The sequence below is a fragment of the Cavia porcellus genome, unplaced genomic scaffold (assembly GCF_034190915.1).
Source record: "Cavia porcellus strain 051 isolate PalLab524CR breed Dunkin Hartley unplaced genomic scaffold, mCavPor4.1 scaffold_21, whole genome shotgun sequence".
In the NCBI taxonomy this organism is placed as follows: Eukaryota; Metazoa; Chordata; class Mammalia; order Rodentia; family Caviidae; genus Cavia; species Cavia porcellus.
Genome location: NW_026947504.1, coordinates 63,327,224 through 63,343,367, shown reverse-complemented (window position 1 = coordinate 63,343,367; position 16,144 = coordinate 63,327,224). Strand labels below are relative to the sequence as shown.

Sequence of the window (16,144 nt, the reverse complement as noted above, 5' to 3'; positions counted from 1 at the left end):
TTCCTTTACCAATCACCCTGAGGAGATGAAAGTCCTCCAAAGCCAAAGCAGGTGAGGCCTGGTCATTTTCCTGGGCATTGGTGAACTCTATGTGTTTGGTGCCCTGTTCTAAACCATGCACACTGGGAGGGTGACATGAGCTCCCTGCATGTGCCTGCTCCGACACCCGGGGTGGTGGGTTCCCAGGCATCACTGGCTGCGATGGAAAGGAGCAACACTGGCCACACTGGATGGTAAGAAGTGTGCGGCACCTCTTATGCACCAGCATTCTACAATGGGTGCATATGTACGCCCGGCGCCCAAATCCCCCTGCAAGGTCCTTGCACACGGCACAGGGAACTCGCCTGATGAAGCGCTTGGCCCGGAAACTGTGGCCTGCACCATAGCTCAGCTCTTCCCCGATGGAAGCAGCGCCATGTTGGATGGAGGCAGCTCCTGGGCCGGCCACCTCGGGTTGCTCTGTGGCACAGGGCAATGTGTGGATGGAGAGCTGGGACTCTTTCTTGAGCCCAGGTGGGGCAGTGGAGTCTTCCGATTGCCAAGGTGATGTGGTCCAGGGATCTCCTTCCTGCCGTACAGCTTTTGGGATGAAAAGCTGCTCACTGTTTAAACAGCCCACCTGTCTGAAATCATCCCAGCAGGCCGGCAAGGGGCTTGAGGTCCCCAAAGGTGGTGTGGTGACCCTTTCCCCCAGCTTCAGAGCCTGTTGGGGAGAGGTGAGGGTCACGGAGGTGTTGGGGAAGATGGGCCCAAAGTAGGGTTCCCCGTTCAGGAAGTTGGGCAGGGAGGGCTCAGGGAGGAAGCGTGGCCTGAGCAACCGCCCTGAAGACAGCACCCTGATTTCTTCACGGCCCCCTGGAAAGTAGTCTCCAGCATCGGTCAGGCCAGTGTGGATGGACACTGGGTCTTTCAGGGTGGCTCTGGGCCCGGTGGCTGTGACTGGGGTCTCACACCTCAGACCGGTTAGCATCTCTGGGGGCTGTGTTCCTGGATGTGGGGAGTCCTGGCCAGAGTTCCTGGGATTTTCTTGGCCAGGTGAGACTCGCACTGGAACTTCTGGCTTTATGTTGCCCTTGCTACTTTGGCTTGAGGAGATGTCAGCCAGGTAACCTGAGGTTTCTCGGGAAGGTAGTCCTGAGGCCACCGTCCCAGGGGTGTCTGAGAGGGAGCAGTGTCTCTCCCATAGCGGCCTGCAGCGACTAGCTGGAGCCAAGCGCCTCCTGAGCCTTTCACACAGACTCTCCCTGCCCAGGCTCCTTCGTCCACGGTCATGGTCTCGACCTCGGCCTCGCCGAGTGGGGATGCAGCTCAGCATGCTAGCTTTTTACCTTCTCAGGAGCAGCAGATCAAGACAAGGCTCTTACTTCGGTGGGAGCCTTGAGGCAGGCTCCCAAGTTCCGTTTGGATGTGTTGCCAAGGAAGTGAGGTCAGGTCTCAGGATTCCACACCTGGAATCCTGCTTAGCAGAAAATCGTTTCTCTGCTAAGAAAACCCTGTGACCCACCTTTTTCTTTATAATGAAGCAATCACTGGCTATCTAATACAATAGAAGTGAAACGCTTTAATTATTTTAAAAATTATGCCAAAATGGCAACTGAAAAGAACAATAAACATGTATTAACTCTGATAGTTTTTTTTCTGGTTGTTGTTTAATATTGCAAATCGAACTTCTAACGTGCAGTTTACCTGGCAGGTTTTGTGGCATTGAGCTATATCTCAAAACCCTCTTTGATAGTTTCTGTGTGTCAAGAATTCAAGGCTGGCTTAGTGGCGCTATTTGCTTTTGACTTTGTTTTTTGTCAGGATTTAGTCAGGACACCAATTATTATTTGAAGACCTAAGTAGATCAAGGAGTACGTAAGAGTGTTTTCTGTGGGGGAGACAATGGATCAAGCAAAGGAGATGGGGGTGGGCGGTCTGCAATGGAGTAGAGGGCAGGAGCGTTCAATTTTAAAGAGAGCACCATGTCAGATCATGCTGAGAAAGTGAAGGAGGAAGCCGTGCAGATCCTGGAGTTAAGGCTGTGCCAGAGGGAACAGCTGTGGCAAAGTACCGGAAGCAGTGTTTTGGAGCAAGGGGAGGATGTCAGTGTGGGCGAAATGCAGAGAGCAGAGGTGGAGCCCGCAGGAGATGGAGACAGAGGCAGCGCAGCTTGTTCCCAGGCTGCCCCACTTGGCCGGCTCTCACTGCCTTCTCAAGGGCCTCCCTTCCTATCTGATCACTTTCTCCTTCCTGACCTGATTATTTATGCTCGTCTAGAACTATGTCCAGTTGCTGCTCCAGAATACAACTTTCGGGAGGCCTTAGCTTCTCTAGCTGTGGTCCCCATTCTCTTCTACCCTGAAAATAAACACACTTTCAATTTTCCACTGCTTTTCTTTGCCTCTCATTCTCTTTTTGGATACCATTTTTGTCCCTATCATACCACCGGGTGAACTCACATCAGGGTATCCAGTGGTCTCCCTTGTGCCAGAACTGAGCGAGTTTTGGTCAGCATCTCACTTGGCCTTGTAGCACTTGGCCTGCCTGCCCCATCTCCTTACCATATTTTGCTGGAGTCCTGCATTGTCCCGCGCTAACCTGATTTTCATTTGATCTCACTGGCTGCCCTTCGATCTCCTTTGCTCCCTTCTCTTGTCCTACCAAGCTGGTACATGTTGGAAGGCTTTAAGTGCTCTTCTTGGATCTCTTATTCTAGGTATTCTCGTCAGTGCCATCACTTGAAATATCATAGATCCATGTGTCCTCCAGCCTGGATCCATCCTCGGAATTCAGCGTTTGTTACCAGCTACCTGCCCATCTTTAGATTGCATTGTTTTTCCTTTTTGCTGCTGTGGGGCCAGTGTTAACATTGTTCAAGATTTTAGAAGCCATTGGTTGCCAAATGGAGATGGTAAGAAGATGTTAATATGTAATCTGTCAGGGACTGAACTTATGATTTGTCTAAATCATTTTAGTAGCTGTCCAGATGATTTTATTTTTTGTGGTGCCAGAGCCAGGCTCATAGCTTGCACTTGCCAGGCAGGTGCTTCTGAGCTGAATCTCTGGCCCTGCCCTTGGGACTTTTAAAGACTTTTTTAAAAACCCATCTTATTCATACAAATCAACCTTTTGTTTTCCCTTTCTTTTTTCATTTTTTAAAGACTGGCTAGTGCAGGCTGGACTTGAACTCATGCTGTAGCCCAGGCTGACAGTGGACTCATGGCAATTGTCTTGCCTCAGCTTTCTGAGTGCTGAGAGACCAGGCATGTGCCACAATACCCAGGAGAAGGACACTTTTTAACAATACCTGTTCTGAGAGTTTTTAATGTATCAATGTCTTATTAGCTGTGCCTCAGATCCCTGAGAGGTTTTGCATGACAGAAATTCCAGCTAAGGCCTGTCTGTATTTCTAGACAGCATCTATGTGTCTTGCTATGGTGATGAACTAACTTAAATAATCTAAACAAATCGTTTACTCCATAACTCAGAGGATCTCTAATGATGACTGTACGGTCAAGGATCTCTTTCTAACCCCTAAGATGAAAGTTTTCATGTCCCTCAAAACACTAAGGCTTCTAAATAGATAAAACTTCCCAGAGACATCCAATGCCCTTTGCTTTGCATCAAGATATGTGTTTTTATTCTTAGAAGAAAGGCTGGGGCATAGGGAAATTAATTAAAGGATGTGTTGAGTAGAAATAGAATGAATAATTAGGGTATTGATAAGGCAACTACATTTGTGTCCAGAAGATAGCTAACAATAACTGACTGGTGGCAATATAACAAACGGTTCTTCTGTGGAAAAAATGAGCAAAATTATTTTTTAACCAATTTATTAGTTGTAGTCAATTAAGAATTTACATTAATCATCATATTTTGTTTTGTGTTAGTGTATAACTACATTTGAAAGTTGTGGTTTTCTTTTAAGGTTATAGTCCTATTCTGAAACTTTTCTTAGTTGGTAAGAAGGGTGTTTTCTTAAGGACCTATTGAAGTCTGGTAAAGAATCCCAAAAGGTTCTGGGCTGGAGCTTTTTAAATAGTGGCAAATGAGACCCAGTAGCACCCTTTCTTTATGGTTAAGGTTTAAAATGTAACTCTGTGTGAGCTGTTAATTTAGAGGCTTTAAGTTGTGCAGCATTACAAGAATGCTCCTGAAGCTGCCCAGGCCTGTGGTTGTCTGTGGGAAACCATGTGGGCTGGGAGCTAGAAGGTGCCTTGGCCTGCAGAGGGCGCCCTGAACTCTGGCAGTAAGGCCTGGCTGAGGTTCAGGCCAGTGGGCAGGGAGCGTGGCACTGTGTGGGTGCCCAGTGTGCTCACTGCGGCTGCCGTGGTCTGTGCGTGGGTGCGTGAATGCTGCGCCTCTTGTGACCAGTGCTTAGTTATCTTCCCTCCCTGCGGGATGTGGCATGTGGGCTCTATCCTAGCTCTTAATGCAGATTCGGCTGCTGGGCTCCTGATTCGCAGCATTCATTTTGTCACCCCAAGACTCACCTCCGTGTGGCAGCAAGACATGAGCATATCACTGGCAGCTCTAGAGCTCTCTCTGGCCTGGCATAGGTGAGGAGGGCGGCCCTTATATTTTACCCCAACAGCTTTGCACCATGGCTGTTCATTCTGTATGTTTTGACTCCTTAGGTTAGGAATTGCAGAGTTGGCTTTCTCAGTTTATATCAAATTGTGCAACATTAAGTTTCCAAGTGAAATTATACAAAGTGAATTGTTTGTTATTTTTGCAAACAGATTCAACTGAGTGTGTTGACCCAATGCTGTAAACTTTTATTTTTTATTTTAAATAAAGATTAAAATAAAAGAGGACATGACAACCCAGGTGAGAACAGAACAATTAGCCCTTGGGAAGAGGAGAGAATAGGGCTACAGATTTAGCTCAGCAGCATAAGCACCTGCCTTGCAAGCTGGTGGTTGTGAGTTCAATCCCTGGTACCAATAAAAGAGAAAAAAAGAACAGGATAATGAGCTTAAGGCCATCCTAGAGTACCTTGTGAGCACAGGCCAGGCTCGGTTACATAGTACGACTCTGTCTCAATTGTTTAAAAAAAATTAAGTAACAATAGGTCCAAAGAGTATGAATATTTTTGCTGTGTAATTACATAGAACATAATTCTTGCTATTTAATTGAACATAGTAGGGTACATGTTGGTTTTAAGTTTTTACTGAACGAACCAAGCAAAGTAATGATAAATGATGGAGGACTCCAAAACAAGATAACAGGGAAGTAGCAGTGGCCACCGCCTTCAGAAGGAGATGCCCCCTAATTCCGCACTGCACACCGTGTCCCGTGAAGATGTTGGTTTTATATAGAATGGTTGTTCTCAAGCATGCTAGCTGGAATTTCATGTGATGACTGTCTTCCATTACCTGAGATAATTGAAAATGGGCAGTTCAGAGTTCTTTCCCATGTATCATTTCATTTCTGTGCAACCTTAGAGCTGAAGGATCTCTTGAATTTCTTGCCTCCATCCCTCCCTTCAAGTTGGACACATATAATATAAAATTAACCATTTTATATCCCTTGTTTGTTTGTTTATTTATGTATGTATGTTGAATCAGAGTTTCACCATGTTGTCCAGCGTAGCCTTGAACTTGCTAAGTTGTCAAGGCTGATCTCAAAGCTGCAATCCTTCGGCATCAGTGATCTGATGGCCTGGATTACAGGCATGCACTACTCTCCCTGGCTCAAAATCAATAACTTGAAAATGAGTAACATGGCAGCATTTCTGTGCAAACATCAACTGTCAGTCCAAAGTGTTTTCCCCACCTCAAAATGAGAACTCTGTACCCGTTAAGCAGTGCTTCTTTGCCCCTCCTTCCCACCTCAGCCACTGACAGCCTGCGTTTTATAGAGATCCAGCTACCCATTCTAGACATTTTACATAAATGGGGTAATACAGTACTTGAAATTTTTTGTGGTTGAGTGTTTCACCTAATAAAATGTTTGTGTTTTACTCCTATTGTAGAATTTGTTAGAATTTCATTAACTTTTATGGTTGAATAATACGTGTCGAATGTGTATTCCACACTATGTCTTTGTTTTTGTGTCGGAGTCTCATTAAGTTGTTAATTTGCCAAGGCTGGCCTCAAACATGTGATGTTTCTGCCTCAGCTTCATGGAGGGCTGGGATTACATGTGTATGTTCTCATATGCCACTCAAAATAACTTTCAGTAACACGAATATTTTGGTGGTGTGATATCTGTTATATATATATCCTATATTATTTTTTTAAAAAATCTTTTTGAGACAGGTTCTTGCTATGCAGTTTAGGGTGGCCTCGGGCTCACTTTGTAGCCAAGGCTGGTCTTGAACTTGCAACAATCATCTTGCTTTAGTCTCCTGAGTGCTGGGATTACAGAACTGTGCTACCACCACAGCTTTCTATCACATTTTTACAGCTCTGAAAACTCCAAGTTATTGTTGACTCCTCATAGGGAAAGGAAAGGAACTAAAACTTATGGGTTTATTAGTTGGCCCCAGATACGCATGAAAGTAGCACTTTGGAATCATGAGGACCTAGTTTGGTACCTGTGCCTTTGTTAGTTAAGCCACCCAAGGTTCCAAAATTGAACTGACTTTTTAAGGACTACATCTGAACTTGTGCTATATTGTATGGAATGATTCCAGACCTGTCAAAGAAATACAAGTTTAACTCTTAAAACTCTGAATTGCCTCATCCATGAGATTAGCCCTGAATAAGGGACATTCAGGCTGAGCAGTAGTGTTCCTAAACTCATTCATCAATCATGAAATCTAAAAGTTGATGGACACTTTTTTAAAAATATAATTAAGCACACAATTATACAGACTGCCTGACTTAAGCATGTGCAGTAGCACTGCACATTCCAACTGATTTTTATATGTAATGTTAGGGAAACATGGGCATCAAAGCAGACTAGGGAAATACATGTCATTACCACTGGGCATTGAGCATTATGTAATAAATAGAATGTTATTTGTATTATTTTAACAGCTTTTTGTTCCTGAACCTTGTCCTGTTCCTACAAATGCTGTTGGATTTAAATACACTGTGAAACACGGGCCATTTCAGAAGAGAGAGACAGAATTCCTGCTGTCAAAGCAGATCTGAGCATTCCGAATTTGCATGAAACTGTCACGGAAGAAGTAAGATAAATTTTTTAAGTTGTTGTTAAGGAAAATGAGTACAAACATTCTTAAATGATGTCTGTGCTCAAGGCATTGCTTTCAATGTATGGAAAGAACTTGCAGCAAACTGAGTGTACATTGTGACTGACTGTGGAATTGGGCCTCTCTGCTGAGAGTCAAGGTCACTGGCTGCCTGGGTTTTTTGCATGGTAGATCTCAGTAGTGTGATGACACGATTAGACTGTAGGATGGAGAAATTTAGCAGGGAGACAAATTCAGAGAGCATGTGACAGTTGAGCAGGAGAAAGGAATGACTGCATCACTGAAAATGAAGTTGAATACAGCGTGTTGTAGAGGTAGTTCCGGGTAGTCCTGGGTTGACAAGGGAGAAAACAGCTAAGAAATTTTAGATTTCGATCTTGAGTAAAAAGAAATGTTGGGACTCTTTGCAGACATACAGTTACCAGGAAAGAGACAGGTTTGGGAAGATGGGAAAATTGATTTGGCTTTAGATTAATTTAGATGTTTAGAATAAACAAATTTCTCTCTGAGAGAAAAATTTGAGAAATTTGAACAACGTAAATTAGATTATGAGAGCACAAGGCAGGAATGGAGAACTCTACTCTCAAATGCTGGAGAGATCTGGAATAAGGAGCAGTAAGAAAGGGCTCTAGATCTGAAGATGAATGGCACCTGAGCTTTGAGAGCAGGTTCAAAGGAGTGCAAAGTGGGGGGCTGAGCCTCAGGGGTTAGGTAGTGATGTATGTGAGTGAGAAGTGTGTCTAGGTACCCCACTAGCTGTGAAGGGCAAGAGAGAGAGAGCATTAGGAAACAGGCTCACTGAGGAAAGACAAGCATAGATTTCCTTTTCTCTTGTACATTCAAAAATGGGACAAATATTAAATGCTTATAGGTTGGACAGAAGACCCTAGTGGAGAGAGAACAGCTAACACTAAGGGAATTATCACTAATAAAGGCAGCAGAATCAAGAGTCAAAGTGATTTTATCTAGAAAGGGGATATTTCTGATAAGACAGTATTGTTCAGAGAGTAGGAAAAGGTTCAGAGACATTTGATTGCAAAGAAAAGAAACTGAAAAACCTTGTGTAAATTTTGGGCTCAGTTCTAACAATAAACACAAGGATCAGCAATAGTTCTAACTTGCCAGGCCACCCAGACAAGGCCAAGCAGCATATGTGTGGTCAGGTTACGTAGCTCTCTGTACTCACTTCAAGGCTCTGGCATCTGAGAGCATAAATAAAGAATTGGAGTGATGTAGAGTTTGACAGGGTCAGGAATTTGGGAGTTTAAAGCTCAACACAGCCACTGTATGTGCCTAAGCAGAGGACATTAAGATGTTAGGTTTGGGTGGGTTTAGCTTAGTTGGGAAGCAGAAGGATACTGAGGGCTTGGAAAAGTAGGAGGAGGCTTGAGTGCCTTTCAGTGATGGGAAAGCAGAGGCTCAGCTAGTACAGGAAGTGGGTTGAGGATTGGAGTGGAAATTTCAGAGATACAGCTCTTAAAATTAGGTCTCAGATGATTTCAGATGTTTTTAGAACTGGTCAGTGTGTGGCAAGTTTATAAACTGGGAAGGAAAGGCAGGAGGATCACTAGTCAATGTCCTTCCATTGTCACCCACACAATCCAGGCTCAAAGTATCAGGCAATTGAGTCACAAAAAATATTGCTGAAAACCGCATGATAAAGAGGGGTGTGGTGGTCTATGCCTTTAATCCCAGGACACCAGGAGGCCAAGGCAGGATGATCCCAAGTTTAAACCCTGTCACTTAGCAAGACCTTGTCTCAAAAACTGAAAAAGTAAAAATAGGGCTGGGGATTTAGCTCAGTCTGAAAGTCCTGACTTCAATCTCTAGTACTGGGAAGAAAAATTCACATAATAAAGTTAAAATTATATAATCCTGGGGGTAGGGTCGCATTACTAGCTGCTAGCTATCCAAGATTTCAAGATCTCGTCGGTGTGATTACTCGGACCCCGGAATAAAACCCAAGGAAGCAAGAAATTAAAATTTGGGGAGCAAAGGCTTTATTTTAGGCCAGGCCTGGTGATACAGCCTCTGGTAGCCAATTTGGAGACTGCGCACCTGACAGCTAAAAGTCAGGGCTTTTATCTTGTAAATCCACAAAAAGCTGCAGGTCACACAATGTAAGGAGCCTTGGGGTGTGGCGCACTACAAAACAGAAACACAGCAATCAATCACATGTCGTGGGAAGAGCAAGATCAGGTAAGGGTTGTGCTAACAAGCAAGACTCCCTGCATACAAGCAAGTTTAGATAAGAAGAAATCCTGTTTTCCTCAGCAGAGAATAGTAGTCTAGCAGTAATTAACAACTCCTGTTAGCTTACCTTAGCATCACATCTGTTTTTTGTAGAGGGCAACAATGGTTAACATATCAAGTAGCTAAGATTTTACAATTCTTTACAGAGGAGAGCATTGATTAACATATCAATTAGGTCATCCAGAGGGGGAAGGGAAAAACACATATATAGTAAGGACAAGTTACAGGTATTGCTATGATATAAATATAACCAAGCTATTTTTCTAGAGTACAACATTCCCCACTGATTTTAGTCATTGAGTCAAATCATTGACTCATAGGGCATCTCCTTATAACCTTTTGTGTGTCTTTAAAATCATAAGCTTTTAAGATCTTTGACATAGTTTATCAACTTGTTTACAATAGGAGGATTAACATAGGTCTAGCAGCTGTCATTATTAAAATTGTTAACCAAACGGAGAAAGAAAATCAACATTTAAATTTACTCTGTTCTATACTAAGTATAAATACAAGTAACATTTTTTTTCTTTCCTGGCAGAGGCAGTTTATTTGGCCTCTTTGACCCCTCAGGCCTGCATCACTGGCTGGCCTGCAGCTTCACCCTGGAGGCTGCAAAGCTGGTGCCCCCCCCCCCACCGCAGCACAATGATATCACGCTCCTTGAGCTTGTCCCCATTCACGGGGTCCACCATGCCCTTGCGAATCAGCTTCTCCACACACTCCAGGGTCACCCCGGCGCCAGAGGGCCGCAGCACGGCGCATGACGCGGCGTTACTCAGTCTGTCCCGAGTCACAGCGCACACGGAGCGCTCACTGCACGTGATGAGCCCCACGCGGTCCACAGAATCCTCCAGTGGAGTGAAGCGCAGGGAAGTCAGGTCGGCCATGCGCAGGGGCTCACCAGACATGGGGCAGGTGACGATGCCTGACGGCTTCTCCAGCTTGGTGGCCTTGGCCTCGGGCGTCAGTGAGGGGGTCTGCTGGGCAGCGCCTGGTCCTTCTCCTTGTCCTTGCCAGGGGCCCCGGCACTGGGTCCGGGCTCGGTGTCATCTGGGCCCGCAGCTGCCTTGGCTGAGAAGGGGCTGAGGGGGCGGCTCACGATGGCCGCCGCCGTCTCCAGGAAGCGCGCACCTGGTCCTGTGCTGCTGCCCGCTGCAGCTGCTTCTGCTCCTCCCGCCGCGTGGCACGCTGCTTCTTAGGCCTTCATCTGCCAGGCAATCTGCCTCTTCTGGTGCAGAATGTACTCCAGGATGGCCTCACGCTCACACAGGTAGCCATCCGGGGTGACGACGGATCGTGGCAAGGCTGTAAGGACAGGCAGCAGCAGGCGAAGTCCTTCACGGCATCACGGCTGAGCTGGATGTTCTGGGTCCCCTAGCCAGAGGCCGCCGTGTCCTTCTTCTTCTCATGGTAGGTGTACACAGCGCCTGCCATGCGGTTCTTGCTCTGCTGTGTCATCCTGGGGACGAAGGGACGGTGAGGGCTGTGGCCACTGAAAGGGTTTCGGCCCAGACAAGACTCTGTAGTCAGGAAAGCCTCAACCGGAACCAGGAAGCCCCATCTCCCCCGGCCCAGGAAGTTACCTGTGAGGCCACCGTCCCGCCCCTGGGAATTTGCCTATGGCGCCAAACCTAGGACCAATGTGCTACCTGTGCATGCCTAATGCCCCCCTTAGGTTCCACCCCAAACCGAGGCTACTTATGTGCCTCACTCCACGTGTTCCACGGAGAGATTGCTGGACTCCAGCAGTGCGGGGTGCCGGTCATCTCTCTCCATGCTCTCAGAATAAAGGCCGCTTTTTGTTTTATACTTCTCATGTTTTCAAAATACTTTTCATCTTTTGGAAATAATCCTATTTGTCCCTATCAGCCACTCCTCAGAAGCAAAACTCATTAGTCTTCCTTTGAAAACAGGCTCCCCTAACCCTCAGCCCACCTCTCAAATTTTTTGAAGTGATCAAGCACAAGGCTGTGCTAGATTTAGATTCAGTTTGCCGCACGGCCAGCAGAGATATCAGTTTTTCTCTCCTGTGGGAGAATCTAAGAGACAGAGATAAGATTAGGAGGAGGAGACAGAATAACAATGAGACGCCGTTTTTTGGGCTCATAGAAGGAGTTCCTAGGAAAGAATGTTATGTTAGATTTGGGATAAGCAAAAGGAGAACAGTTAGACCAAATGGACTCACAAACAGACATACAAGACAAGAAACTCTGCAGCAAAATGGCCTTTGCTCAAAAATTGGTCTTATTTTGGGATCTGGAGGAATGTACAAATTGACTGCAGTCCAAACAAACACTCCAGAGTACTTACTTTTAGGTGTTCAGAATTGAGTCTGGGGTCTTGCTCCCATCCTGCATGAGCCCCCAGATGGGATAACTCAGACCCTGGAATAAAACCTAAGGAAGCAACAAATTAAAATTTGCGGAGCAAAGGCTTTATTTTAGGCCAGGCCTGGTGACACAGCCTCTGGTAGCCAATTTGGAGACTGCCCTCCTGACAGCTAAAAATGGGGGCTTTTATCTTGTAAATCCACAAACAGCTGCAGGTCACACAATGTAAGGAGCCTTGGGGGTGTGGCGCACTACAAAACAGAAACATGGCGATTACATGTCTTCGGAAGAGCAAGATCAGGTAAGGGTTGTGCTAACAAGCAAGTCTCTCTGCATACAAGCAAGTTTAGATAAGAAGAAATCCTGTTTTCCTCAGCAGAGCACAGAAGTCTAGCAGCAATTAAGAGCTCCTGTGAGCTTATCTTAGCATCACATCTGTTTTTTGTAGAGGGCAATAATGGTTAACATATCAAGTAGCTAAGATTTTACAATTCTTTACAGAGGAGAGCATTGATTAACATATCAATTAGGTCATCCAGAGGGGGGAAGGGAAAAACACATATACAGTAAGGCCAAGTTACAGGTACTGCTATGATATAAATATAACCAAGCTATGTTTCTAGAGTACAATAGTGGGTTTAATTTTTTTTTCATTTTTGGTAACCCAGATCTGCTGTAAACAAATTCTCCATGTTTTTGTATTTCCAAAAAGTATTCATTTATGCTCATTTTAAAAGGGTACTTGCACTTTCCATAGAATCCTAAGTGAACTTTTTTTAACTTCCTTTTAAGAATGTTAAAATTTGCATTCCATTGCCTTCTGTTTTGGCTTCTATTATTCGTGACATGAAATCAGTAACAATTATGATTTTGTTTGCCATTTCTTTCTTCTCTGGTTCTTTTTAAGAGCTTCACTTTGTCACTGGTCCTGAACAATGTCCTGAACAATCACTTGGGAGAACTGTTGAACGTTACTTATTGTAAAATAGACTCTTTCTCTCTCTTTTATGGTGATAAAACCAAGAAAAATATACAAAGTATTTTTCTTGAAGTCACAACCTTAAAAAAATTAAGCACTAAGATTTATTAGTCATTTACTATTATATTTATTAGGTTCTTTTTTTAAGAGAAAAATATAAAAATAACAATGAAGTTCAATCCCTGTACCAAAAATAATAATTATAATAAAAACAATGAAACAATTTCACAATAGGTTAGTAGGACAGTTCTTACTAGGTTCTTATCTGTACATGTGAACTCATTTAATCCTTCTGAGAATCTATCTGAGGTGGTTACTATGAACACTAACGAGAAAAGAGGCCTAAACCATTCAATAACTCTCCCCAGGCCACAGAGTACAAGATGGAATGGCCAGGTCACAAGCCTCAGGATTTAAACTTATTTACATATCTATACCAACATTACTCAGTGTGGCCTTCTGGCATAACAGCTTACACCAGGTGGCTTATGGTAAATATTCTGAGATATGGAGGCTGAAGATGCTAGACAAAAGGCCAAATCAGTGTCTGCTGGTGGCCCGTTTCCTATTTCCCAGGCAGCTACCTTCTCTGTTCATCTGGATATGAGGGTCTATCTGGAGTCTCCTTTACAAGGACACTAACCCCATTCATCAAGGCAAACTCCTCATGATATGACCACATCCCACTGGCTCCATCTCTTGTTACCACTGAAAAGATTTTGGCCCACACACAACACTGTGGCCCATAAAGCCTTAGAGGCAAAAACCAAGGAGCTCTGTCTTCCCCGCCCCTAGGAATTTGCCTCTGTTGCAAAAGCAATACCAATGGGCTACCTGTGCATCCCTAATGCCCTTTAGGAACCACCCCCAAACTAAGCTACATGTATTGCCCCACTCCATGTGTCCAACGGAGAGATTCCCAGACCCCGGGGAGAGATCACCACTCCTGGGGAGAGAATACCAGTCCCCAGAGGGTCGGGAACCCGGAGGGTCGGGGGGTCTCTCCCCACATTCTTAAAATAAATGTCATTTATATTTCAAAATTCTTATCTTTTCAGCCACGCCACAATTCTATCAACCATCATCTTGGGGGCTAGAATGTCAACATCTAAATCTGGGGAGGACATGCATGTGAAGAGAGTCTAGCTCTTTGCATGTAGTAACATAGTGTAATACCCTGACAACACAGTCCCCAACATGCACTATGATACATGGTTCTCTTTACTTTCGTTTTTTTCAGGTTCAACATTCTTTGGCTCTGAATCGTGAGTCACATCTACTTCTCCTTTCATTAATATAGTGACATAATGATAATTCTCCTTCTCAATGAAAGAATTTACCACGGAGGCAAAGTGGATATTTTTCAGGTGAAGTGCTGCTTCTTCCCAGGTTTCTCTTTGAGCGCACTCTTCCCAGGTCTCCCTGGAAAATGGAAACATCACCGTTTTCAATTCTATTAATGGAATTTTTCGCTGTGAAATTCTTGATTAGAAATTTATAAGGCAAACCAAAAGCAGCTACAATTAATTTATGCTTTAAAACAATAAATTAACATCTTGTATATCCTATATCCAATTAAGACCAAAAATCTACATATTGAGAAAAAACAAACACAAGACAAATAACAACCATTTAGGCAATCTGGCACTAATTCACAGGCTTGTGCCACTAGGGAGCAGCTCAGCATGTTAACGAAGAATACAGGCTTTGCAGCCAAGCAGGCCTAGGCTGGAACTTCATGTCTGTTACTTTCTATCTTGGACAAGTAGAGTGAAATATTACTTTCTAATTGCATCATAAATGTATCTAAATAGACCATGTGTTTTCTAGTAGCCTCTGAATTGCAGCTTATGCCTCAAAATTGAAAATAATGGGCTATGAGCCCTTATAAATTTTCTTGTTTATGGAAAAAGACCAAACAGATACCATCTGAACTTAAGGGTTTGCTAAGGAAGACCAGAAGAGTCCTTTTATCCTCACCCTGCCCAGGTACGTAAAAAAGACCAGAGATCTCTCAGAGAGGGAGGAAAGTTGTGAGTTTTCAGTTTAGTAGAAATGTTTTCTTTCCTCCCTGTGAGGCGCCAACTCTGCTCCCGTAAACCGAGTGAGGGAGGCACTCTAAGAGACTCAGTCCTAGAGACTGGGTGTGGCTCCCAGAAGGAGACACCGGGGTGTTACACCCCAACCCCTGACATAGTGCACTGCAGGAACTCAGAGGCCAACCATAGTGTACCAGGGCAGTGGAGACAGAAGGGTAAGAACTCTTGCAGAAATCTGAAATGTATCCCTAGCCGTTGCAGTTTACACATGGCTGTGTATTTCTATCTGGAGAATTTAAAAGGTAGGAGACAGGCTAGAGTAGCCTGTTAGGGCTGAGCAAACAAAAAGGCAGAGTGGAAAAGCCTCATGTCTAACTGGGAAGGGTAGCACCTGCCTAAAACCCCGCACCTGGGAGCTGGGGCAGGAGCAAGTTTGTGTCCAGCTGGAGCAACTTACTGAGACTTTGTCTCAAAAGCAAAAAAAATAAAAAAGGACTGGGGATGCAGCGCAGTGTGAAGGCCCTGCATTCACCCGCCTTCAGCTGCATGCTTTGGGCTAAGCAGATGCTACAGGAGGCTGCAGAATCTCAACAGGAAGAAAATGCAAAATAGCGTGTTGGAACAAGAACTAGGGCAGAGGAGTGATGCCACAAAAATCCAGACACCCACAGCAGGGACTTGCAGACAACTGACCAAGAGCCCCTGGGAAAGACAGCACCCACTTGGATAGCAGATACCACACACAGAGGGTAGAAAGGACAGCAGCCCTTGGTCCCCCCAAAACAGCTTGTCCCTACTTCCAACTCACTGGAAAGGGGAGAAAAGTCAGAAACAGCTGAGTGAAGAGAGCAGGAGGTGTACAAGAAGCCAAACAATGCCTCTACCTCCTTCTACATCACAGAGAGATCAGAAATGGGCAGACTAAACATTTAAATTGGATTGCATTTTTAAATGCCTGGAAGTGAATTGTGATGATAATTTATTTTAATAAGCAATATATAGAAAATAACCATTGAGGGAAAGAGAAGGAGAAAGATGACTCATATCTGAAGATAATGGCAGAACAAAAACATTTTCGGTTTGTTTTTTTATCACATTTAGCTCGCTGTACAGTTACAAAAAGTCAAGTGAAGGGTACCTATGAGGAGCACCATTATCATCCACCACTCAGCAAAAACTTCATTGAAGTTCAGTGCTGGCTATGATAACTCGAAAACATTATTAAAGTTCAATGCTGATTATGATCATACAAAAATTTCATTAAAGTTCAGTGCTAGTTATCATCATTTGAAGTCAGCATTTTCTTGTTTTATTTCTAGCCATCCCTCTAGTAATAGTGCTTAGTTTGTGATATACGTTTGACTAATTCTCACTAACAACCAACATAGTACAATATATA

At 44.3% G+C, this 16,144-nt stretch overlaps 1 protein-coding gene and 1 pseudogene across 1 annotated transcript in view; both read right to left on the bottom strand.

Moving 5' to 3' along the window:
* LOC106025117 (nucleotide triphosphate diphosphatase NUDT15) overlaps window positions 1-16,144 on the bottom strand; it is a gene marked incomplete at its 5' end in the record, with an annotated part of 37,516 nt that overhangs the window by 19,777 nt on the left and 1,595 nt on the right. The window contains one exon of the mRNA XM_013140926.2: window positions 13,932-14,128. Within this exon, the coding sequence (XP_012996380.1) occupies window positions 13,932-14,128 (197 nt within the window). The remainder of the gene's footprint in view (window positions 1-13,931; window positions 14,129-16,144) is intronic.
* Window positions 9,135-11,694, bottom strand: LOC100715452 (nitric oxide synthase-interacting protein-like; annotated as a pseudogene).